Source organism: Sinocyclocheilus grahami, unplaced genomic scaffold (assembly GCF_001515645.1).
Source record: "Sinocyclocheilus grahami isolate Dianchi unplaced genomic scaffold, SAMN03320097.WGS_v1.1 scaffold38.1, whole genome shotgun sequence".
NCBI lineage: Eukaryota > Metazoa > Chordata > Actinopteri > Cypriniformes > Cyprinidae > Sinocyclocheilus > Sinocyclocheilus grahami.
This window is the reverse complement of record NW_015505217.1, coordinates 1948312-1976195: the sequence shown is the minus strand read 5'-3', so window position 1 is coordinate 1976195 and position 27884 is coordinate 1948312. Positions and strand designations below refer to the sequence as shown.

At 36.4% G+C, this 27884-nt stretch overlaps 1 protein-coding gene across 1 annotated transcript in view; it reads left to right on the top strand.

The window, feature by feature from the left end:
• LOC107581857 (NT-3 growth factor receptor-like) overlaps positions 1-26340 on the top strand; it is a 182064-nt gene extending 155724 nt beyond the window's left edge. Inside the window, exons 11-16 of the mRNA XM_016267528.1 lie at positions 6421-6551; positions 9128-9236; positions 9659-9941; positions 11636-11879; positions 19979-20137; positions 25771-26340. Coding sequence (XP_016123014.1) covers positions 6421-6551; positions 9128-9236; positions 9659-9941; positions 11636-11879; positions 19979-20137; positions 25771-25956 — 1112 coding nt within the window. The 3' untranslated portion in view covers positions 25957-26340. The remainder of the gene's footprint in view (positions 1-6420; positions 6552-9127; positions 9237-9658; positions 9942-11635; positions 11880-19978; positions 20138-25770) is intronic.
• The last annotated feature ends 1544 nt before the right edge of the window (positions 26341-27884 follow it).

The following is a 27884-nucleotide window of genomic DNA, read 5'->3' as shown; positions in this document are numbered from 1 at the left end:
TATATATATATATGAGAAAATTAGGGGTTATCGCTGCTCTCCCTGCTCTCCCTGCTCTCATCCATGCTAGGCTGCATGGATGCGCAGGGAGTTCTTGCCCAGAACGGAACCATACTGCCAATCCAAACTGTATGCTAATTGTCAATCATCTTTGACGATAGTGGTCCTGACAGAAATGTGCTTAATTGTCATGAAATTGTAAAAAACTTTGATCAATATATTCTTAATGTTGTAATAAGCTGGATGTTTTTCTTCATTCTAAATACAATTTCCTATCTTTTATCCACATTATAAAATGTGGGTGTAAAATAATACTTATTCGTGAGGTTTTATGTTGATGTGTACCTCAAATAGCTGCTGTACATTTCCTGTCAAGCAGGAAGTGAGAGCGCAGATATGTATGAGAGTCCGTCAAGAGAAGAAAATGACTGTTAGCAATAAGATTTCACCTGATGCCAATGTTTACTGAAAATGTTAGCTTAAACTGAATCTGTCCTGCAGGAATTAGGGATGTGGTTATTAGGTGCCTCGTGATTCATTTTGAATTTGATTTAGTGATTCTTGAAGAAATTTCTACATTATTCTTAAAGGAGTAGTTCACCCAAAAATTAAAAATTGCTGAAAATGTACTTACCCTTGGACGATCCAAGATGTAAATGAGTTTGATTCCTCATCAGATTTGGGGAAATTTAGCATTACATCACTTGCAGTGAATGGGTGCCATCAGAATGAGAGTCCAAACAGCTGATAAAAACATCACAATAATCCACACCAACTCCAGTCCATCAATTAACATCGTGTGAAGCAAAAGACTGCATGTTTGTAATAAACAAATCCAACATTAAGATGTCTTCTATCCATAATCCTGCTTTCTCCAGTGAAAAAGTCATCTCATCTGAATCAGGAGAGAAATGTGCACAGATCACGCATCGTTTACAAGCGAAATGGTCCAGATCAGTTCTAAACAAATATTTCGGTGTATTTTAATGAGAGAGCACAACAGAGGATGAACTTTTTCATTGAATGAAGCACTATTATGGGTTTTGGACACATATATTGGCAAGAAGCAGTGGATTAAAGTTGAAATGCCTTGATAGATTTTATCAGCTGTTTGGACTCTCATTCTGACGGCACCCATTCACTACAGGGGAAAATCTATTCTGATGAAGAAACAAAAACTCATCTACGTCTTGGATGGCTTGAGGATGAGTACATTTTCATTAAATTTTCATTTTTCGATGAACTATTCCTCTAAAGCTTAACGTTTTCAGCATCACTGCTCCAGTTAGATATTCCATTTCCGGCTTTTGTTTACTCCGTTGTTTCTCAGCCTTCAGAGACTGTAGCATTTTAAAAGGAGTCATTTACAAAACAGTCGTAAGTGCATTAAGTCATCACGCAGGAGGAAATGACTTTGTGGCTGACTGGAAACAGGTGCTCTTTCAGATTCATTTAGCATCGCTTTCAAGCGAGGAAGTAAATTGCTGTGGGGAAAGTCCGGCCTAATCCTGTTTTTTCTTTCTTTTTTTATTTTTTTTCTTGCAGCGATTTACATGCATTTGAACCCGAATCAGCTTCGGTTTGGTCCGTTGTGTCATTTTCAGCGAGACCGAGTAAACATCTGCGGCAGAGCTGTGGGGGTAAAAACGGCCTAATTAGGATGAAGTCCATGTCCTGTATTCCCAGCTGCTCGCTATGTTTAGACAGACGATGTCTAGCGCGGGTAACCTGAGTGCCCTCTCACAACGCAACCTGTGAGGTGAACGCAACACAACAGTTGGCGTAATAAGTCAATTAGCCCGCGCAATTTGTAACATTCCTAATTGCACCGCAAGCTGAAAGCGCTTCCAACGCACCCGTCACCTGCTAATTGTGAACCTATCACTCACTAGAAACTGGAGAATAGGAAATGGAGAAAACAAAAGGTCTTTCTCTCTCTCCATCTTTGTCTCAAGCTCTCTCTTTCGTCGTCTTTTTCTGTCCTGATTAAATAAATGCTTTTTAATTATTTTGGAAGTAATGCATGTGTTCGCCATCCTTTGTCTTAATCTCAGCCGGTGCCTTTGTGAAAAAACCTTCTGTGATGGAGACTTGTATAATCGAGTGTGCTGAAATATTTACCATCGTCATTGGATGCCTGCCACAACGTGCAATTGCCTCGGCAGCCCTAAATGAAATTGTCCCTAATATGTTTCTGCTGATTAGAGCCTCTGTTTAGATGAAGAACAGGGTGATTGCCAGCTAATACAAAAAGCTATCCTTGAGTGCCGTCCATTCATCAATATTTGTTTTGTTTTTTTCCTTGGAGAATTGGCCTTTCTGCTGGGGAAAAATTCTAGATTGACTCGTAACTTCAGGCAGTAAGTGTTGATGTTGGACGGTGGCTTATCCAAAACTCCTGTTTGGAGTAAATAGCAGATGCTGTCGTGGTCGGCCATATGGAGCTCGCTGCCTCGCAGCAGACTGAGAGCTGGGAATGGAAGCAGGTGGAAGGTACAGAGATTAAAGACCCGCTCAGGCTGCCTTACATCACTATGAGTTGCACTTCACTAGCCGTGGTTAAATCTGCTCAGTTTGACGTTTCTATTCATATTGAAGATATGTTAAGTTATCTTCAGTTTTTATGACTTAAATATATTATTCCGTTTTAATATTTAATATAGTAATATTAATAAATTTTAATAAATAAATGATAAATAATGATTAATTACAAACATTTTATTTATTAAGAATAACGTAAACACAAATAGAAATAGCTTTTAAATTACATTTACCTTAATGTAAAAACTTGATTGAAATATACAATAAAAATCATTATAGAAGCAGTTAACATTGCTTTTGTAATTTCCATATATAATAAACTCAATTAGTAATAATAATAAAAATAAGAAGAATATAAACTTAATAAGTAATAATAAATACATAAAAATAAACTTTACTAACCATTAAATTGTAATATATTAAAATATAATAATAATAACAACAACAATAACAATAATAATAATAATAATAAATACATACAAATAATAATAATAAGTAATAATAAATACATACAAATCTATATGTACTAACATTTATTAACTATTAAATTGTAATAAATATTAAAATATAATAATAATAATAATAATAATAATAATAATAATAATAATAATAATAATAATAATGGAAACACAAAATTAATTTACAATACTTTGACCTTCCTAAATGTGAGCATTTTTACTTGAAAATATGGTATTACATACACATAAACTAAATAATACACGTAATTATTTTAAAGGGGTCATATGATGCTTTTTTAAAGATCATTATTTTGTGTATTTGGTGTAACAGAATATGTTGACATTATGTATGTATTTGGAATTATTTGGCAAAGCATTTATGCAAATCTATTATTCTAACAAATTTCTGTATGAATTGATATGCTTACATTTTGTTGACATTCAATTCTGTACGGCCATTTACATAAGAATGTGTTTATTTCTGCTTGTGTTTCATGAATGAGGCCTATTGTTGGTAAAAGTAATAGTTACTTTTGTGTTATTGTCAGGCTCTAATTATTGCTGAATAGAAGCTTGCGACTGTCTTTATTTATATATTTAACATGTTTAAAGTGGTTATTTTTACTGTTGAAAAGTTTGTCTTATATTGTTTGCATGCAACAGCTAATACCCTGTATGAGTTCAAAATATATTGTATAAACGTAACGTACCATTAACAGTACACTAAAAAACAAAACAAGTTCATTCACAAGTTAATTTCTCATGGTGACCCGCTGTATGTTGTTCTATTGATCAAATTTCTTCATAACATCCAGCAATTATCTGGAAATTAAAGTCAGACAGAAGATGATCATCTCCAGATTATCACCTGTCGTGGCAGTATTTATTAGGGTGTTTGAGGTTACATTCTTCTCTCAAGGACAGAACGGCATTAAAGCTCAGCGGGGACTTGAACCGGCAGCAGACTGGTTGCTGCTCCATTAGTCTGTCCAGTGGACCAAGCGTGATTTCATTCATCTCTGTATCAGAGGCAAATCCACCTGATCTCCTGTCTTTAGATCGCTTCATACTGCAGCTCCCGATGGGCGCTCACACACAGATTCTGATGTAAAACGATGCAGATGTGTGTGTGTTGTGTAAATGTACACTACAGGCATACATTTGAGCAGCCGGGTTAAATGAACTGCATTCAGAGATCACAGCAGCTATCTAGGATAAAAGTGACGAAAGTACATGAATGATGGAAAACAAATTACATCAAAGGGTTGCCTCAGTGTGTATGGTTTTGCAAGGTTACGTTACCTTGAATTACCTTTTATAATGTAAACACAAAATGAAATGTTTGCATGATACATTTACCTTAAATGTGATACATTAAGAACTTTTTAAAAACTTGATTGGAATATTAATAAATTCAAATACATATTATGAAATCACTTTTATTTTTTTAATAATAATAATAATAACAACATTTAAGATAAATGTTTTACTTGACTGAAATATTAATACATTTAAAGTGCATTAATAATAATAACAACAATTATGACATATTAGGATTATTATTATTAATATTAAATCAATATTTACTTACATGTATTTTGAATAAAAATGTAGTAATAATAATAATAATAATAACAACATTTAAGATGTATATTTTTACTTGACTGAAATATTAATACATTTAAATATACACATACTATTTTCAAACATTTAATTTTTAATTGCAAAGTGTATTATTATTATTATTATTATTAATAATAATAATAATTAGTACTTATTGGGAGTATTAATATTACATATTAAATAAATATTATTTTAATAATAGCATTATAATTATTACTAACATTTCATTTATTAAAGGGGTGGTTCACTGTTTTTTTTCTAGGCTTGATTGTGTTTATGGGGTGCAGTCTAACATGGGTTAATGCTTCGTTTTAAAACAAAAAACATTATTTTTTCACATAATTTACCTTTATTCCACACCGCTCTGTCCCTTCTCTGAGAAACGGGCTGATCATTTCCTTCTTTTATGAAGCCCCTCCCTCAGAAATAGGTGATGGGCTCTGAATGGTTAGCTAGCCCAGTGTGTTGTGATTGGCTAAACCGCTTCTAGTGAGTGTCTAAACGTCCCGCCCCTCACCTCAGCGGCATGTGCTCCGGTTGTATTTTAAACAACGGTGTTGTTAATATCCCTATATTATTGAAGAGGATCGTGCAGAACCTGTGCAAGCTCGGCTTTTAATGGTAGGCCTATGTTTTTTGTTTGTTGTTGTCTCATACTTTTAGATACACTGGTATTTGTAAATGCTACTGCTTATGTTAGCTTTTAATATACAGTTTTATCCTGATTAAAGCTTTAATACAGTACGGCAACTGCACGCGCGTCCATGTTTAATGCATCTCATAGCTATGTGAAAATAAGTGTATAATTGTAACAGTTCATTGTTGGAGCTGAGCTGAATGAGAGAGAGAGATGCAGAGCGTGTGCAGAGCAGGGGGACGCGAGGAACATTATTAAGAACCACTGCTTTAGAACATTGATTTTGAAACTTGTGAATCCATTAGAATCGTTAGAAGACAGAATCACGATTCATATATGAATAGATTTTTACATGCACCTCTAGTTTTCTCTTCCTCTTCTCTAAAGCTGCGCAGCATGGCCTCGCCCCCTTAGTTGCCTTTTCCCGAGGGTGGGGTTTATCTGGGTTTGTTACGTCACGCACCCGGGAATTAACTTCTTGTAGTCCCTACCAGCCGTTTTTGTAGGCATTAAACTGCAAGAATTTTAAAAGACATAATCTCCGTTTGCATTGAACTTTCAGCTTCGTAACTTTGCAGACATTATGCTCAAACAGCAACATTACACACTAAATAACGTTAAAAAAGTGAAATCGCAATGAACCACCCCTTTAATATTAAAATGTATTATTATTGGTATTGTTGTTGATATTATTATTATTAATAATAATACTAATAATAATAATTTATTGTTGTTATAATTTGGTTTAATATTGTTGTTAAAATATTCTTACAAATGTATCACTGTGGCACATTTCTGTGCGAAAATATTATTATTATTGTTATTGTTGTTGTTATTAATAATACAGTTATTATTATTATTATTATTATTATTATATGAATCATGGACAATAAGACCTGTAAATAGGTTCAATTTTGATTTCATATTGCCTTGAAGTTTCTTTTGGTTTATTTTCATTCATTTTTCTTTCACTCTATATGTCATAAGAGTCAGTTTTTGGTGCCATGCTCCTTCAACTTACCTGATCAGCCTGAGTGACAGCAATCTTATGAAATTCACACGTTCCTCAATCTCTTGTTTTGCTGCACCGCCTGCAGGAAGACTGTCACACAATCCGCTCAATCAATCTCTCTCTCTCTCTCTTTCTCTCTCTCTCTCCAGATGTACAGCACATTAAGCGCAGAGACATCGTGCTCAAGAGGGAACTGGGCGAAGGGGCTTTTGGGAAGGTGTTCCTGGCAGAGTGCTACAACCTAAGCCCCACTAAGGACAAGATGCTGGTGGCTGTCAAGGTAAGAGATGATCCCTCCATTCCAGCAGGGCCGTGGCCTCTCCGGTTACACAGGATTCATTCCAAAGGTCAAGCCCCTTTTTCCAGCCCCCCTCAAATGACATATAAAGTTGATCCCCCTGTGCCCGCCGGAGAGGGCTTTCTTTTGGGGAATGATCGCTAGACGTCGTGTTGGTGGAGGATTTGTTGACTAAGATCAATGATGGAAAGAGCTCTGCTGTGCTCCGAGGAGAGATCAGCTACAGTAGCGTTTAATATTTGGCATTGATATAAGGTTTGTAAGGGTATTGAGATATTGCAGTGCTGTGGTTTAGTCTTCATGACATAGACAGAGAGGAATGAGTTACCGCTGTGGGCAGACGGTTCCTGGATAATGCTTTAACATGGTTTACCACATGGGATTGTTCACCAAGGTCAAGGAACTCAGCGTCCAGTGAGATTGAGGTGCTCTATTGAAGACAGTCTCTAGATCAGTGGTTCTCAAACCTGTCCTGGAGTACCCCCAGCCCTGCACATTTTGTATTTCTCCCTCATCTATCACACCTGATTCAACTCATCAGCTCATTAGTGGAGACTGCAAGACCTGAAGTGGGTGTGTCTGATATAGGGAGACATGCAAAACGTGGAGTGCTGGGGGTACTTCATGGAGAGGTTTGAGAACCCGTGCTCTAGATCAGTGCTGATGATCTATGAGTGTGTCAGTTTGTCTGTCAGTTTAGAAATGTCAAGGTTTCAAGGTTTGACAGATGCTGCCATGTTGAAGTCAAACATATACTATTTTGTTGTGAATATAAAAAAAGGAAAAAATTAAAATAATTTAGTATTATATTATTTGTTATAAATTATATGATTAATACATATTAACTAAGAAATAACATTATAAAACTTAAATAATAATATAATTACATATTAGTAAATCCTGTTAAAACTGTTTAATGTGAATCTGTTTTCAATGGAAGCCCGTTTTGGCCACTGGATAAGGGATAAGGTCGCAATTTATCTTCTTCCCTTTTTTTCTATTCCGTAGTGGGAAAAAAAGTTAGAATTGCAAGGTGTAAACTCAGAATTCAGGGAAAAAGAGTCTGAATTACGATACATAAACTTAGAATTCAGGGAGAACAGTCAGAATTGCGAGGTGTAAACTCAGAATTCAGAGAAAAAAAGTCAGAATTGCGAGACAAACTCAGAATTCAGGGAAAAACGTCAGAATTGCATGGTGTAAACTCAGAATTCAGGGAAAAACGTCAGAATTGTGTGGTGTAAACTCAGAATTCAGGGAAAAACGTCAGAATTCTGTGGTGTAAACTCAGAATTCAGGGAAAAACGTCAGAATTGTGTGGTGTAAACTCAGAATTCAGGGAAAAACGTCAGAATTCCGTGGTGTAAACTCAGAATTCAGAGAAAAAAGTAAGAATTACGATACATCAACTCAGAATTCAGGGAAAAACGTCTGAATTGCGTAGTGTAAACTCAGAATTCAGGGAAAAACGTCAGAATTGTGTGGTGTAAACTCAGAATTCAGGGAAAAACGTCAGAATTCTGTGGTGTAAACTCAGAATTCAGGGAAAAACATCAGAATTCCGTGGTGTAAACTCAGAATTCAGAGAAAAAAGTAAGAATTACGATACGTCAACTCAGAATTCAGGGAAAAACGTCAGAATTGTGTGGTGTAAACTCAGAATTCAGGGAAAAACATCAGAATTCTGTGGTGTAAACTCAGAATTCAGGGAAAAACGTCAGAATTGCGTGGTGTAAATCAGAATTCAGAGAAAAAGTCAGAATTATGATACGTCAACTCAGAATTCAGGGAAAAATGTCAGAATTGCGTAGTGTAAACTCAGAATTCAGGGAAAAACGTCAGAATTGCGTAGTGTAAACTCAGAATTGCGTGGTGTAAACTCAGATTGCATAGTGTAAACTCAGAATTCAGGGAAAAACGTCAGAATTGCTTAGTGTAAACTCAGAATTGCATGGTGTAAACTCAGAATTCAGGGAAAAACGTCAGAATTGCGTAGTGTAAACTCAGAACTCAGGGAAAAACGTCAGAATTGCATAGTGTAAACTCAGAATTCAGGGAAAAACGTCAGAATTGCGTAGTGTAAACTCAGAATTGCGTGGTGTAAACTCAGAACTCAGGGAAAAACGTCAGAATTGCGTAGTGTAAACTCAGAATTCAGGGAAAAACGTCAGAATTGCGTAGTGTAAACTCAGAATTCAGGGAAAAACGTCAGAATTGCGTGGTGTAAACTCAGAATTCAGGGAAAAACAATCAGAATTCCGTGGTGTAAACTCAGAATTCAGAGAAAAAAGTAAGAATTACGATACGTCAACTCAGAATTCAGGGAAAAACGTCAGAATTGCGTGGTGTAAACTCAGATTAAAAAGTCAGAATTGCGAGAAAGAAAGAGTTTACATTTCGCAATTCAGATTTTTATTTGTATTTTTTTATCTATAACCCTGTATTTGAGTTATAGATATCTGGTCATATTGTTACCAGCACCCAGATCTCCCATGGGTTCCTCTTTTTCATCATTTTTGAGATGATGTTGGCTATCATGTTGTGCAGCTTTTGTTCAGGTCAGCTGGAGAAATAAATCTGGAGCAATAACACTGTCTTCCAGTGACGGTTTATCTTCCCTCAAAGCATATTATTCTGGAGACGCTGTGATCAAGAATGATGGTGCTGGTGTGTTCTTTCTGAATCCTGTGATGGTGTCAGAAGATGATTCTCACACATACCCTGTTTTACCAGCAACCCATTGGAAGAAAATAATAAGTTCTCTAATATCTCAGTTTTTTCATATTATTTTAGACAGCAATGATATTACATATAGAGCAAGTGTCCTGCTTCTCAGATTTTTCTCCTAAGATAAAGGATTGGAGGTTAAAAATAGGTTTCTCTAAAACCAAACTGTTCTGTTCTTGGAGGAATCTAATGAGAAATGAGCTTGAGCTGCAATCCGTTTAATTTCATAGCTTTATACTTATACTGCCTTTCAACAATGGTGTCGTTTTCATCTATTTTTATTTCACCTAAGGAACTGTAGTAGCAACATCTGGTCTGAGGCACAGTTGACACTTAAAGGAAACCTAAATGTGTCTCCTCAGCTTTGGAAGAGCAACCTCTGAGCAATAAAACGTTCCTCTGGGAAGCTGCTTGGCTTTGTCGGCTGCATGGAGCTCCACCACAGCAGCTGTTGTTTGAAAGCTGTCCAGCTCAAATTCAGAGAGGTCAAGTTTTGCATTGTATTTTGGCCAAAGAGCTGCCAGTGTCTCTCTCGTACCTTTGCTCTCCCCCATCTCCACCTGATGCCCAAGACCTCCAGACCCTTATTACGAGTGACAGCCCCCCAGGTGGTGCTGGATTCGTCCCCTCTGCTCTCTCCAGCCTGTACAGGTGGCCAATTTTGCAACACAGGGGTATTAAAGCATCATGGATAGGGATAGATACCTCGCCATCTGCGAATTGGTTCCCTCGTCCATCTCCAACGCACGAACCTCTTTGCAATTCCTGATATGGATTAACCCACGGTAGCTCTAATTAAAATTAAACTGCGAGCTCTGAGGGCGAAACGCAATTATAACATAATTGAAGGAGTGATTCCTCACAAACACACCACGATGCAAGTCTGGCTGCGAGAGGGACTGGGAAACCAATTGACATATCATGGCCAAGGCCGCAAAGGGGGGTATTTTTCTGTGAATGACGGGATATAAGATGACAAAAAGAAGGAGATTTACAGGCAACTATTTAATCTTTCAGAAAAGACAAAGACAGGCACGAACAAACCAGAGACGCCATGCTGGTCATTTGTGCATCTTCCTTGGTGCCCCGAGGTTTAGTCCACAGATATGTGCATTTAAAATTCTGAAAAATATATGAACTGTTATGAAAGAATATGTTACATGAATAATTGAAAGCACTTTGGATATCTACAATATATGTGCAGTAATTGCATTAACTTATCTATGTTTTGATGATGAATTCATATCTATGTCAACATTTTAAGGTTTCACAGATGCGGACATTTATTTTTTGTTGTGACTTAAAAAATGAATTATAATAAAAAAAATTATTATCTATGTATGTATGCATAATTTTTTTTTACATGAGGAAACAAAAGAATGATCCATTTTATTATTTATGTTACACATGATATTAATAATTAGTACATATATATATATATATATATATATATATATATATATATATATATAACATAATTATTCAAAAGTTTGTTAAAATATGCAGTGTTAAGTCTGTACAATAATAAAATAATGCTTTTTAATTATTACATTTCACATTTTCCCAATAATTCTATACATTTTATGGCATATATTTAGCTACATTTTTTGCTCATAAGTTTACATACTCTTGCAATTTTCATGATCCTTCTTATTTTGTTGAAATTATTAGCAATTTGCATATTCTGCCTGAAGTAGGTAAACATATGAGCAGAAATGTATATATTGCTCATAATTACTATAATTCATAATGGACATTTCAATATCTTTTATGGGTACTTGTAGTTCTTTTCTTTTTTTCATTCTGCATTAGAATGTTGCATACGTTTTCTTGTTGAGCGTTGTGATGTCAGCAGGTTCCTTCTGACTGCGATTGATAGGTTACAACCTTCCACAGAGGTATTGAACAAGCAATAGGAAGTGGTTACAAAGGTGTACATGGTTTCTGACAGAGCCCTGTCGAAAGAACAGAAATTGCTTTCTCTTTCCAGCCAGCAGGATTATGGGGGATAACAGGTTTTGTCAAAACTGCTTCATACGTAAAGACACTATAAGGCGATACATTCGTGAAAGGGCAGAGGAACTGGCAGGGATGCAAATTGAATCATACAGTATACGTTTCCTTTGAAGAAAAAATTAATCTATTGGTAACTTTAATCAACATTGCACTGACACATGTAAATGGCAGCCTTAGCTCATTCTAATTTCATATTGATTTGTTTTGTTAAGTATTCATGAATGTTTTCTGATTTCATTCTTATCTAATGCAATCATTTTAAAGTGTGTTGTAAGCATCCAAATACGTTAGGGGACTGAAGTGGCATTACGTTATACTCACAGAGCTCATGGTCCAGATGCAATGATCCTGGTTGACGGACAGCCGCTGCAGACCAATGGGGAACTGGGTTTGTCTCAGATGCTGCACATAGCCAGTCAGATTGCATCAGGGATAGTCTACCTGGCGTCTCAGCACTTTGTGCATCGTGACCTGGCCACACGCAACTGCCTGGTGGGCAACGGCCTGCTGGTGAAAATCGGAGACTTTGGAATGTCAAGAGACATCTACAGCACTGACTACTACCGGGTAAGCGTGCTTTTGTTTTTGTAAATGCTTGAGCGAAATACACTACCAGTCAAAAGTTAAGTTAGTAGGAATAATTAATTGTTATTGCTGTTTTAGTTTTTTTGAAAGGAGTCTCCTATATACATTATCTCATAAAGGTTGCATTTACTTGTGCAGTAAAACTGTAATATTGTTACAATTTAAAATAACTATTTTATCATTTATTGTATTTTAAAATTACATTTATTCCTGTGATGGCAATGCAACATTTTTCGGCAGCCGTACTTCAGTCTTCAGTTCCACATGATCCTTCTGAATCATATTACATATCTTAGTATTATCAATATTAAAAGTGTTTGCTGAATATATTTTTGGAAACCATGATACAGTTCCATTGAATAGTTTGGGGAAATTAATACTTTTATTCAGCAAGGGCACGTTAAATGTCTAATTTCCACAAAAGTATTAAGCAGAAAAAAACCTGTCAAAAATAAAAAGCATTATTAATAATTGAGCATCGATAACAATAATGATTGGACATTAAATATTAGAAAGATTTCTGAAGGATCATGTGACACTGAAGACTGGAGTAATGATGCTGAAAATTCAACTTTGCCATTACATAAAATTATATGTTAAAATATATTAAAATAGAACAGTATTCTAACCTTTTGAATGGTGGTGTTTCCACAAAACCCTAATTAACCCTTTGCCAATTGTGGATCCATAATTGCATGCATAATTGTTAATGACTTTTGAAAATGTGTAACATTGATATAACTGCTTTAGCGCCTCGAAAGACCTTAATCAAATTGTTTCTTTACAATCATTAGCTTAGTCATACCAAGTGTTAATTAATAACAAGGTTAAAAAAATCATCATATTTGCTAATTCAAGTTAATTTCAGGGTATTAAAGATACTAGCATAAATACAAACAAATACAGCACATTAAACATTTGACCAACATCTAAATCATATACACACGGTTCTGAATACAAGCTTTAATGAGCTGTGACCATTTATTGGGTATTTTAAAAATAAATTTAAGATGTTAAAAGCTCAAATTATCATATTCTTGGTTTGCAAGAATAATTTTGTAGAATCCATGAGGATTCACAGCCATATTAGATTTAAATTAAATGATTATAGCTTTAAAGGGATTTTTTTTCCCAATGAACTATTCCTTAAAGGTTTGAGTGTGAATTCATACTTTTATCTACAGTTCTGATTCATTCAAGCTGGTTGGCTCAATTATATGCTTCAGATCCATTTGCACTTCTACAGAAGATCCTCAATCAGAATCTTGTCTTTTCTTGACGCAGACAGAGGTCTCTCGGTAGATTTGGCCTAGATGACAGAGGGCTCAATTTGCAAGATGAGGGCCCTAAATGAATTAAAATGTATGTCTTCACTTAGCACTCAACTAGAGGATGAATGAGGTGACGCTGAATTTACAGAGCTCCTCTGTTGCTCGACTAGATTAAGTTGATTTGAACATGATTGTTCATCTCTCTGCTTTGAATGGGACTCCCATTTTTAAGGCACTGAAGTTAAATAAGAATTTTTCTCACTCTCAGAAGTCAAGGAATAATTCAGGAGCCAAACGTAAAGCAAACGGCTCAATTAGCATGTATTCAGATGTTATCGGTGGCTTGTGCTGGACCTTTGAACTGGGGAGACAAATGCCATAAACAAGCCACATCAAATAATATATATATATATATATTTATTTTTTTTACAGCGCATTAAAATAATTTATACAATAATATTCTATATTGTATTATATATTTTTTTGAATTGTATTTTTTACTATTTTGTATTATTTAATAATAATAATAATATAACAAATATTATTTTGTAAATTACTTTGTGACTGTTTTGTTTATTTATTGCTTTATTTTAATGTTTTGTGAAATTATTATTATTATTTTACGATATACTGTACCTACTATATTATATGATATGTGTTTATATTTATTATATCATTTTTTTAAATGACAAGCATATGGGAGACGAAAAAAAAAAACCTTATGACCAAAGAGCAGAACTGTTTACAGACTTATGCCTCAAAAACAAATTTCTAAATGCAGATCCTTCAGCAGACACAGGTTGTTGCAGTGCCCAGAGCATCAGTTCTGATTGCAATAGAGGAAATATGTTACATTAACAGTAAATGTCAAATAGACCATTGCATCTCTTCTCCTATATTCTGTGGCTTATTTTCTTTTAATGGCAGATTGCACTCTGTAGAACAAAAGAAACGACAATCAATTTACCATTCCCAACAAACCAGAAGTGACCCAAACCATCACAGTTTTGCACAGGCAAACCTAAATGCAGCTGAGGCAATTTGCATTGATGCATAAAGATGAGCAGCATGAGATATATTATTGCTTTGTTTTTTGAGAATGCTATTTATATGCCTAGGTAGAGCATTTCAAATCAGTGACTCTGCTATTAGTTTGCTGTCTATGTAGGAAGCAGCTCACTAGGTTTCAGAAACAGAGCTTTTATCACCATTTGGTGATTTTCGCATGAACGCAAACCTGATCTGCAGGTCTGTCTTAGCTTCCAACTGTAATAGGCACATACACCTCACATCTCCGAGCAGATATAAACCAAAATGGCATCCAAAAGCACATCTTCTCTGACACCGGTGACATTCTGACGTGTTCATTCTCCAGAAAGAACCTCTACAAGGTGGTCTCCTGGGAATGAATGCAGTCGGTTAGCCTAGAGCCAGTATTCATCAACAGCCTTGCTTCCTCATCCATGTAATGATTGTGGCATATAATCTCACTTGCAGAAGGTGGAGAAGCTATGGTCGATTTGGAGTCACTCAGGTTTTCTTTGTCAGAGTAAATTTGTGCTGAAGGCCATGATGTAGGAACCAAACACCTCAATTCCCTGCCAGCAAGACCTGGCAGAGCAAAGTTGAGCTACCTTGCTTCAAATCCATTCAAATGTCTAGAGCTAGCAGGTTCTCCTATGAGGTTGAAGGACTTGAATACTCCATTAATTGAAACAAGTAATAAAATATATATTTATCTATTAATGAAACCTGCTCAAAATTCCAACGACATAAGTCTTATTCCTCAACGGTCTTTAACTTCTGACGAGCGCTCGTTTAATGACATCATCTCTCGTCAGCTGTTCATTGAAACAAACATGCTATTGATTTTAATATGCATTAATTACCGCTGTGTGATTCCCATCCTCCTCGTCTCCGATTCTTCCCCCCTCCAATTGCTAATTGTGTTGCCTTTCATCGGTGCCCTTTCAGATTGTGTTGGCATTTTTGTCACCACCCTGCCAGTTCTCATTCCAATCTCAACGAAGCCCCGCAGACTGATTTACATGCATCTGCAGTCTCGTCGTTCCACCTCGGAAAAGATGGTGGGAAGCAATCCGGGAGAAGCTATTCAGATGAATAGAAGTTCAATCATTGCAATCGATTCAATTTCCCAAACACTCGAGCACGAACATATTCACTAAACAAAAACACTGAATATGTCTGTGTTTAGATTAGCATACTAACATACTACTATTACTATTTCTGCCATATAGCATACCTACTCTGCCTACTCAGTGCACTTTTCTGTATGGATACACTGCAGTATGCAGAGCACACTGTACAGTGCACTCCACCCAACCTGTGTGATGAATGAACTGGGATTAAAAACGCAATCTATGTAAACTGAATTAAAAATGGCAAAATATTTCAATTTCCAATTTTTTTAAACTAAATGCCACTCACATGTAATGTAATGTGACACGTAATGAAGCATGCTACTGTTTAACTTTGAATCATTTCAAATTAACTTTAATTTTTAAAACATTTTTAAAAGAAAAAGTAGGCTGGATAGAGTTAGTCAGTGTAAGGCTAGTATTTCATAACAAACATAGCCTATTTCGTTTGGTTTTAAAATATAGGAGTGTATGTGGACATTAGCCATGGCTAAATTAAATAATAGCATACTACACTAGAATGGTATGAAAGGCAGAAAAAAGAAAAAAGAGTGCAGCAGTTGGGTTCTGAAAGTCCCATGTAACTTATGCGAAAACGTATAAACCTTTATAGACAAACCTGCTGTGAGCTTGTTATATTTTTTTAAATAAACTGAAATTGTAGTTTAATAACTTATTGGCTGTTTATTAGTACTTATAAAGCACATATTCTGCATGACCACATTCTACATCATAATTTACCTACCCATTATCTAAACGTAACAACTACCTTACTAACTATTACTAGTCTGCTAAATGACTGAATGTAAATGTAAACTATTAATAAGCAGCAAATTAGTTTATTGAGGCAAAAGTTGTAGCTAGTGATTTGTTAATGGCAAGAATTTGACCTTAAAATAAAGTGTGACCAACATGTCTTATATCTCTAATTAACATCTTTTAATCGGTGGTTTAAATCAGTACATCGTTTTTTTATTTTATTTGATTGTAGTTCTTTCCCTCATTATAGCTATTAACACAGTATACAGTCTTCTGACTTGTTGTCTGTATTTCAGATGTTTTTGCTTCAAATTAAACTTTGTAATGTTGTGACTCACCTCATAGTTTTTTTTTATTGTTTGTATGCAAGTAGTATGCAGTGTCTTATTCCCCTCAATGCCTGACTGAAAAAAGTAGCCTGTTATTGTGATATATTGTTCAGTCTTAAACAGTTAGCGCTATGCTAAGCTAATAAACTAAGCTCTTAGCTTTCTAATCAAAGCCTAATTGAAAACACAAATAAACATAAATGTTTCATTTGACACTTTTAATTCTCTGACATGTAATTTAAAAGACATTACAGTAGCATGTTTTCATTAATAATAAGCTATTTTTTATCATCAGACTGTGGGGGAAAGGATCTTACACATCAGCAGCGTGTTACTAGCATTGCAGCTAACGTATGTTAGCATCTTCTTTGACTGTTTCAAGCTCTCCAAACATAATTCTGTCTCTCTCCTTTCTATCTTTGTCTATTACCGGTGATCATACCTTCATTACCTTCATCCCTGGCTGACTTTTCTTGGCAAGGATGTTGTGCGCTAACGCTAAAGTGGGCCGAGTTAGCCAGGCGAGGAGCTCAGTATGGCCATAGGGAGCAGTTCCTGCCTATGCATGGGGAGCGCTAGCAGCGGCCCAGTAGTACCCTGAACTCCATCTCACGGAACAAGAGGAGTGTTGTTTGACCGCAGCAGGACTGGCATATTGCTTACACCTCCTAAAGGGCAGAGGCGGGAGGGAAAGAGCGAGCCAGCGAGGGGAGGGATATTTGCCACACATCACTGGAGCCTGTGGGACAGCTTCCTCCTCTGTGAGGAACTGGCTGCGAATGAGAATCACAGAAGCGTAGCTGATTAACATACACAGCATTATCGTTCCCTACATTAAAGACATTACGGCGGGGGGAAAAAAAACTTCCCAGACGTTTAATTATAGTACATCTCAATGCCTCTATACAGTTTCCTAATCGTGACGTTCATATTTTTGCACTCATTATTCAGTGTAGTTTGCATTTTGCACATTTAAATGAGTGTGGATGCACAACCAGAGTTATTTTTTGTTGCTTATTTGATAAACAGTGATTTATTCATCGTCAAACATCGAAAACAGTCACATTTTCCTAATTCTTAAATTGTCGTCATTGTGCTCTGTGCTTAGAGACACGTCCTGTTGCCAAGGATACACTCTTGCCAAAGCATTGTGGGACGTGAGCCAATAAACATTTTACCATAATCTTAATTACCATAATTGTTTTTCTTCTTACTATTTTCTACCTAAATTCATTTCTGGTAAAAATAAAAGCGTAATACGCATACTATAAAGCACAAACAGGCATTCTGAGGATGTACAGTACACCGCAGGCTGCTTTGTATTCCTGCGCGCAGTCGATAGCATTACTCCCATGTGAGCAAACCACTAATGAGCCTTGTAATTAATACACAGTCACCACTTACGAGTTGAAAGCCGCAATAACCACGCGTCCGCCATTGAAACGTCACTCTCAGTTGTCCTGGCACGGCTGTAATTAACACCAACCCAACAGACACGAAGAGGAAATGGATTCTAAACCAATCCAGTCCAGTGCCGGCCCAGGGCAGAGATGATTAATGTCTCGTTGTTTTAATCAATTAATATCTCGCTTAACATGGGGAAGGTCTGGAGGGAGACTTTATTTATGGCTTTTGATGATTTGGAGCTGTCAAAAACCTTTAATGGATATATTTGTTTTCCCTTTCTTCGTCTTTCCTGGTTTCTCAGTTGTATGGTTCCAGGCTTGACAAATCTTGTAAATCATATTGGTTATTTTTTTATAGCAAAAGGGGTTGATCTATTTACCAGCTTCTAAAAAGCAGAAATTAGGATTAAAGGCCCTTTCACACCAAAAACAAGAACTATACCGATAACTACAATGATTGAATTTAGGGTGGCACTTTATTTTACAGTCCTGTTACTCATGTACATACTATGTACTTATTATAGTGATTACAATAACTAGGTACTAACCCTGAAACTACCCCTAAACCTAAGCCTAGTACCCCAATGTAGTTACCTTATATTACCAGTACTTTCATAGGTAAGTACACTGTAAGTGCACATACTATAATGTGGTGCAACCAAATTTAGTAATTTGGTTATTATTTACATTATGTAGTAAAAAAAATCTAAAATTCTCTTTATAAAAACCCTAATATGGGGAAAAATTAGGACATTTTGAAACATTATCCAATGTTCTTTTTTTTTTGGAAATGTATGCAAATGAGTGCATGTTTAAATAGATAATGCCTTATTTGCACATATGCATATTTAACGAAACTGGCAGTAGAATAAAAAAAAATGTTTGCAGTTCTTAATGTAAGCTATTATAGAATCAACTACAATCAAGCTATGATTCATTTTTTTTTTTACCCTATTCACCTTTTTCAGCTGAAAAAAAAAAACATTCTGAAAATTCCCATAATATAATTTCTGTGTTGTTATCATTATAGTTTTGATGTGGAGGTTACTGTTCTCATAGAATTAGAGCAATTTTTTATTTGTTATTTATTTATTTGTTATTGTCAGGGCTGGACTGGGACAAAAAATCGGCCCTGGCATTTTTTGGCAAAAGCTTTTTATTGCATATGAATGCTGATCTTTGGGTCTTTCTATTGGATCTTTCTTACTGTTCAAAAATTTTGACTGGTAGTGTATGTATGTATGTAGCCTATGTATCACACTCATATCACATCTTGTTTTGGATAAGAATAAAACGTCAGGTCCGACAATATCGTGTCTTTTTTTATTTAAATCTGGCTTTATTTGCATTGGCCCATGGGATCCTCTATGAACACACTTGACTTGGCAAAAAAATCGTGGGGGACGAATTTACGTTTTATTAAAAAGTGTTTACGCATACTACACTCATGGCGCGCAGCCGCGCACACACATTAGGATAGGTTAGATTCCTGCCTCCGTTGCGAGTCCCTATCAAGCACTTTACCAATTTAACTACTCTCTTCTTCTTCTCCTGCCTTGCTCTTTGGCCCGCATCTTCTCCTGCCTTGCTCTTTGGCCCGCATCACTCACTGCAGAGCAAGCCTGTTCTTGATAAATCTCATGTGAAAACGTGGGAAAAGCCGACGAGGAAGAAGTTGGGGTGATGCGATCTTTATATAGGCGGAGCAAAATATTTAATCGTTCCTTCTATAAAGCGCATTGTGATTGGATGTTTACGCTGTCAATACAGGAGACAAACCAATGGGCCACTGGCTGCTCGCTGTCCCTGTGGGATGGTTTTCGGCAAAAAAACATTCTGTCGGCCCCTTAAGTGCGTCGGCCCGCCGGGAAAATGCCCGGTATGCCCGATTACCAATCCAACCCTGGTTATTGTCCTTTGTGTTATAGAGCCTTAATAAATTAGTAAATGCTATGAAAAAAATCAAGGAAATCAAATGGAATTTCGACAAAAATGTTTTAAAATGCCTCTAGGCGACTTTTAACTTTTCTCCACAAATACAGGTACATACAAATAATAAGGATTTTAACTCCTTATTTTAACCTTTTGGTAATATTGAGTTTTTATGAGTTTGTGAAGGTGACTAGTCCTTGATCATCAAAATTTGGTGCCCGACAGGTGGGAGGACACACAATGCTGCCCATTCGCTGGATGCCACCAGAAAGCATCATGTACAGGAAGTTCACGACGGAGAGTGACGTGTGGAGCTTCGGCGTCATCCTCTGGGAGATCTTCACCTATGGCAAGCAGCCATGGTTTCAGCTGGCAAATAATGAGGTATGCTCATTTTATCGGTTTCCATAAAGAAAAACCCATCAAGAAATCTTCTCTTTTTTTTAGCTGTTTGCTAGCCCTCTTGCTAGCTTTGGTCACACGTTATTAGTAAACCACCACTGCTCTATGACTGCCGTAGGCGAAAGCAAGGTGTAAAGACTCATTGCCTAGATGAGATACAACAATAAAAGCGTAATGGATACAGAACGTCTGTACTGGACTAAAAACTAAAAACTGGATCTGGATTGTAACTCCCACAGTCCTGACAATTATGTAGCAATATGAGACACACTCAGTGCTAATTTTAGCGTAGATTATGGTGTTTGGTCAAAATAAATGAAGTCTTCTAGCAGGATGACAAAAGAGGTGAAATTAAACAATCGCTGGCTGTTATATTAAGTCATTTGACAGCTATAGACGGTAACTCAAGCTCATCTTGAACATGACTTCTTTCTATGAAATGAACAGGAAGTACACATGTTGAAATGCCATGTTGTTGGCGTATTCATCGCACACACATTCCCTTGTGTGACATATTAATGAGGAATATCGCTGCTTAATTTTCGGCTATTGTTCTCCATGTTAACATTTCACAACTAAGGTTTGGATGAACTCCAAACAGCCGCGCACACATAAGAGACGCTGCTCCCAAACTATTCCATGTGTCTGAATAGCAAATATTATTATTTACTTTTTCACATAAATCTCATAATTACCACTATTGAACTAAATGTTGCTATGGTACGACAAGAGCCTTATAACATTGTGTTCACTACTGTGACTGAACTGGGCTTTATGTATTCATTTATGCATTCAAAACAAAATGTTGCGACTAAATATTCCCATTTGCAGAAAATGCTGAAAATTATATTGGGAGTGACTGTAGATTATAATAGGAGAAGAGAGTTGTTATAATAAGTTAAGTTTATGGGTGAAACCTTAATTCACTCCCAAATTAAAAGGGGGAAAAAAGAAAAAAGAAAAAGATTATATTTTTGCGTAATCAAAATGAAGGCTGTAATTCTATAATTGTGTGTGTGTGTGTGTGTGTGTCACGGTTATCTGTATTATCACGGTATTGTTAAAATGTGCTGGAGATGTTCAAAAAGGACTGACACATAAATCACTTCACCAAGTTTCATATTTAAAAATCAACAAAAAACTAATAAAATGACTTTTTGTTTGCACAATCACTAAAACAATAACATTACCAATGATGTTTGAATTTTAAATGACAACTTAACTGACAACAGTTTAATAGCATGTTGAAATATCTAATGTAAATGTTCAAATAAAGCTTTGAAAAAGTTTAATAAAAAGGTAAACCTCACATTTCAGCCTTTAAATAAATAAAATATATAAGTCAAAATGATAATTGATTAATAAATGATTATATGTATTTTATCTGCTCCATAAATAATTCTAGACATCTTATCTGAATTGCTTAAATGTGTAGAATCCACATAAGCTTGTTTTTGATCAACCGGTCAAAATTTTGACAGCAGGTGGCGCTTATGGAAAAGCTGAATTACAGCTGTTTCCCGTAACCTCCGTGGACAAAGCAGTATTGCGATTAAGAACACTTCTTTAGGTATTACATGGAGTGAAGATGAAAACAAAATGCCATCGAATCGTTTCTGAAGACAGTCAGAACCTTCAGAGGTACATTAATTCATTCATTCATATATTAATTTGTGTAATTCATTGTGTAATTCATTTGTGTATGCACTCTTTTAAAACCTCCTAGCTTTTCCGTCCTGTTTTCACTCAACTCGAAACTACTCTGTGTGCTGTGTGCATGTGAGACTGTTGCTTAAAACTGTGCGTTATGCTGGACAGTATTTATTTATCTCGAGTTGTTCAAAGCGCTGTAATCTAATACGGTTTTAATGATAATTAAAAGATGAAACGGTAATTCTAACCGTGGGGGATTTTATCATGATTTATCGTCAAACCGGTAATCATTACATCCCTAATATATATACACACACACACACATATATATATATATTATGTAAATTTTGGATGCAATTAATCCCGATTAATCGAGTTGACAGCCCTAATAATATAAATAATATATATGTTCATGAGATTCACAGTTATAAACAGGAATCAGAAGAGAACAGGCACCAGTAATATAAAGCAGAGAGTCTATGTGAGAAAGTGTGTTCTGTTTTTCTCTGCTGACCAAACACAGCTGGATCTGCCAAAAATACTTCATTCCCCACTTCAGATTCCCAAGCTGTGAAAAGTGAAAAAGCCACAGTGCTTCTCTCGAAGCTTCAAGTCGCAGCTGGTTTGAGCACTACTTCACACAGAGATTATCAATATCAACACAGTGAACCATAATCTATAGGTGCTGTGCGATTTATGCAAGAAAGATGTGTGTTTTTGTATTATGCACTGAAGGGGCTTGAATACCAATCACATGCACTGCTTCATATTCTGTTGCCAGAGGGACGGTGGCTACTGTATTGCATCAGAACGTATGTTGTCATTTCTGCCAGTGGAAGAAACTAAATCAAACTTTCAGTCGATAGAACACAGACAGCCACTAGCTGGAGTCAGCGCCGGGAACCCGAGAGGCGACGAACAATCATCTGTCTCTTCTAAAAGTCGATACGAAGCCATCCACAGAGGCAAATGTCTTGAGTTTCATGAGATGGTCCCATTTTGCGTATCATAACATACAGGCTGTAGATGGTTTCTCTACAGAAACAGGAAACTGGTAAATGTGAGAATAAGTCTGCTGTACAAAAGAAACACATCAGACAGTTCTTCAGACCAGAGGTGGGTAGAGTACCCAAAAACTGTACTCAAGTAAAAGTAAAAGTGCTTATAGAAATATTTACTCAAGTAAAAGTAAAAGTAATAGTCTGTATAGTAACTTGAGTAAGAGTAAAAAGTATTGGATAAAAAAAAGTAGTTAGTTACTAGTTACTTTGGATCATATACTGTATATCTATAGTCTATTTTTATTTCAATATATATATAAAATGTATGTAATGTATATACATACATATATATACACACACACACTGCCATTCAAAAGATGTTTTATGTTTTTTTAATGTAATTTATTTCAGTGATGCAAATCAGAATTTTCATCAGCCTTTACGCCAGTCTTCAGTGTCACATAATCTTTCAGAAATCATTCCAACATGTTGATTTATTATCAATGCTGTTCTTTTTAGCTTTCTATTCATCAAAGAGCTATTATATATATATTATGGATGTCAATTTTTAATCATTTCCATGATCGATCATCATTTAAATTAATGATCAATTAATTGATTAATCATTAAACTTAATGCTGCAAAATGTGTCTATTGCAGTGGCACGTAGTCAACGGCATGACATGATGTGCAAAAGCCACTCAAAAAAAATAAATAATTTCTCAACCAAATTAAAGGGGTTTTAATCTGAATAAAATGCTAGTAGCAGGATTGTAAAATGAATGGATGTGATTATGATCATTTGAGAAAATGAAGAGAGCGTGCCGTACGTTTGAGATCATTTTACTTTGTTGACTGTCAATCTTCACATAAGCCCATTATAATAAATGTCATATTTAGCTACCTGTGCCCCTCAGCAGAAATATACAGAAACTTAATAAAGTTATCAAACACTAAATCCTAGACTAAATACAGATGAATCCTTAAAGCTATAAAAGTTATTGATTTCCTCTTTTTTCTTTTGTTCTTGATGAACAGACATCACAGCAGCTGGTTATTAGCATATTTGCCTGCTATTGCAAGAGCTGCAGCTGTTGAATGTGATGCAGATCTGACACACATTGTATTTTCTCTCAACTCTCTTTACCTTTTCTGACCCACTTCAGGTCGGACCCATTTCAGTCTCTACTAATGAACTGACGAGTTGAATCGAGTGTGTTAGATGAGGGAGACAGTGCCAGTGTTCTGACGATTTGTGCTACCCACTCATATTGTGCTACCTCCCATTAAGCAGATAGCGAAAAATGCTACCCATCAGATTGTGCTACCAGCATTTTATTCATGTGGTTTGAGGCTTTTTTAATGTTCATAACTACCCCTAACCTAAACCTACCCACCCATACTCTTACCCTAAATTTACCCTAAAGGCACAATATTTTTATTAAAATATTCAAAAACCACTAAAACAGTTTTATATATTTTGCTGATTTCTGTACTTACATTATCCCAAATGTTTCTAAGAATGTTTAAATCCAGAGAAATAAGCTATTTTAACTAGTGATACGGACCGTGTCTATAGTGTAATTCTGTCGCCTGCCAATAACATGCACCCTCGATTTCCGTTTTGTTTTGTAGAAAACATGGAAACACCAAAGACGCTTTAATATGCTATGCGTAAACGGACCGTGTCTATAGTGTAATTCTGTCGCCTGCCAATGACGTCATGCACCCTCGATTTCCGTTTTGTTTTGTAGAAAACATGGAAACACCAAAGACGCTTTAATATGCTATGCATTTTATTAGACAGGTGACGACCGCACAGAGTAGCATTATAACAGAACGTTCAAATGTATCTAGTATGATAAAACAGCGCTGCTTACTTCCGCTGCTTTCCGGAAGGAGCGGAAGCAGTCGACTGTGGTATAATAAAAGCTCCGCTGCTTTCGAGCCATGTGCCGCGCTCGTTCAGCGGCCTCATTTCGCTTCGACGGCTTTCAGCCTCACCCTGCTTCATACTACGACGTTAATAAATCTTTAATGCATTAGCTCATCCATGAACATGATATCTTCAGAGTCCCGTCGGATTGCATCAGCTGTGGAGATGAAGACGTCAACTCCCATGATTCCACACTCAGTCACGGGGTCATCTAACTACACCTTTGTTTCTTTGGTTGTTTTGAATACGCACCCTCTAGTGGCAAAAACATACATATTGTGCCTTTTAAACAATGCAGATATATTTTTGGTAGCACAATCTGATAGGTAGCATGTTTTGTCAGTACACCGGGCTGCTCCAGGACAGTTTGGAAAACCATTTCAGAGACATGTTCTTAAATGTAACTCATATATAACATATTACATGCGTGCACAGTTTTAAGGAAGCTTTAATCGCCATTTTGTTAACTTCATGCCTTAACTGACTACGACATTGCATGTAGTTTCTTTCACGATTTGATATGAAATGATACAGGCTACAGCGCACGCCTGCGCCTTTGTGGATGCAATTGAAGAGCACGCGCTGTGAGCACAGTACAGTTTCCGTGCTCGTTTGACTCGCGCCTGGTGCTGAAGTGAAGTTGGAGCACGTGTCTGAAACGTCTCCGGTTTGATGTGGTCATAAAGACGTTCTGCGACTGAATAAATGCACTTCTTGTTAAGAAAAAAGAGACAGAAGCCCGCCCCTGCAATAACAGCATTAAATAATTGTAATGCGTTAAACTGAAAAAATGAATCGCCTGCGTTAACGTGCTAATTTTGACAGCACTAATATATATATATTTTTATTTTTTTATTTTTATTTTTTTCCCCCAAAGTATATAAATACTTACAGGCCAGGCTTAAAATGCAATGCTCAAGTTTATAAAGTATGTAACAGGAGTCCTTGGCCTGGAAAAGGTTGAGGACCCCTGCAATAGAATATTTATCAAGTAATTCCATTCTCCACCCTCCATGTCTTTGCAGGTAATCGAATGCATCACACAAGGACGTGTGCTGGAGAGACCACGGGTTTGTCCCAAGGAAGTGTACGACATTATGCTGGGATGCTGGCAGAGGGAACCACAGCAGAGGTTGAACATCAAAGACATCCAGAAAATTCTTTATGCCTTGGGCAAAGCCACACCTGTCTACCTGGATATCCTGGGCTAGTGTTTGTTGGGAATATGTGTGGATGTCTGTCTGCGTCTATCCATCGGAGGAACGAACAACCTGGGATTTACCCAAAACAACACTGTCAGACACCTACAACATGGGGATGGACTTAAGTGCCTGCTACTCCTTTCGATACACTGGATAACAGTCTTTAAAAAGCACTTTTACATTTTGTTTACCTGCATATAAAGATGTACAGTTCTACTGCAAGAAGAGGAGTCTCCTTTCTTTATTTCATTTGTTTTTCTTTTTGTTTTGGTAAGAACAGCCTACTTTTAAACTCTAAAAAAGGAATAATGGAAAATTCCCCCTAAAGTATGAAAAAAAGTCATTTTTTCGTTTCCTGACTGCTTGACAACTCTCCCAGTGGTTACTTGTTTTTCATTTTATAAATATATATATATTTTTAATTTATTTTTCTTTTTCCAAGTGTGGATGTATGCCATGTTTCTTGCTAAGGGTATATCGCCTTTTGGATATGACTGCTCACCGTTGCGATGTCAGATGATTGGCAAGGACTTAAAAAAAAAAAAAAAGCCTTACTTTTTCTCTGATTGGCCGGATCTTCTCTTTGATGCTACAGGAAGTATCCAACTGGGCTTTTCAATATTCTGAGGAGCTTTTTAGTGAATGGATTAACTTGAAGGAACCACCAATCAATACAAAGGAGTTTTAAAAAACAACAAAAAAATAATGTATATAATGTAAATTTCTGTGTCACAAGCGACAGTATGTTAACTTATTTCATTTCCTGATTAGATGATTTTAGTTTTTCCTTGGCGTGCTGTTACGGTGAGTGAATTCTATAAATATTTTGATAATATTTTAATGTTTTTTATTTTTCCACATGTCCATAGAATGTATGTTGATATTTCTAAATTAGGTTTTTTTAATTTCCCCCCTTGTTCGGTTTGGATGCAACCAAGAGCTAGTTAGCGTTTTCATGGTGGAACACACCACAAAGGGAAAATCATGAGACGTAGCCTCGCTCCTTGTATTCCAGAGACCATTTTCTTCTGAAATTAATGTAACAGAAAAGGTAGATGTATTTCCCAACGCAAGATCATGCCCAGAAAATACTCATATTCCATTCATTAACCCTCATTGCATTTATGAATTGTGATTATGCTTCTTTGCAAACATATTATATTGTCCTTTCCCTTACTTTGAGTAATAAAAGAGAGATGGTTAAGCTATCTGGAAGAACTAGCATGTGCAAACTTTTAAAAATATATATTTATGTGCTAAATTCCATAAGAATCACTGTCCTTTCCTAGTTCAGTGACTCTTTCTTTACCACGTTCCTCTAAAAAAACAGATCTCCTGAGCTGTGGGAAAAGCTGAACCCGCTTTCAAGGACAGTTGTGCATTTAACTCGGAAAGCCCGGCCAAATGCAACTCCGGTTTTCTTTAAAAGGGAGGTTAAAATTGACTGCGGCATTAAGACTTCAGATGGGGATGTCACCCCAGAGCAATCTCCTGCACTGTCAGCAGACTTTGACATCTAGATTAACCTTGCTGCTGTGAGCGTGCTGACGGCTCTCATTGGGATGCAAGATGCATCTTGGATCTTCTATTCCAAATGTACCTTGGCCCCCTCTCTCCCTGTTTGAAAAGGAAAGTAGGAAGCATGTGCAAGCACATACACACTGATCCAAGGGAGGTCCTTATGTGTGTCCATGTGGGAGGGGATGTTATCGCTTTTGGAACGGAAATGTTGAACAAATGGGGATCTATCCCAGACTTCCCTGAGTTTTCCAGTCCACCAGCAAGCAAAAGATACACCAAAGGGCCTAGGTGGATATCTTAAGTCTCTTTCAAGTCTTTTTCAACAGAACTGTTTTATTTCCTAATAGAGACTACGGCCCTTTGTTCCACAGAAGAATGTGTGTCAATCACAACAAAAGGGGAGTGAGCTCCTTTGA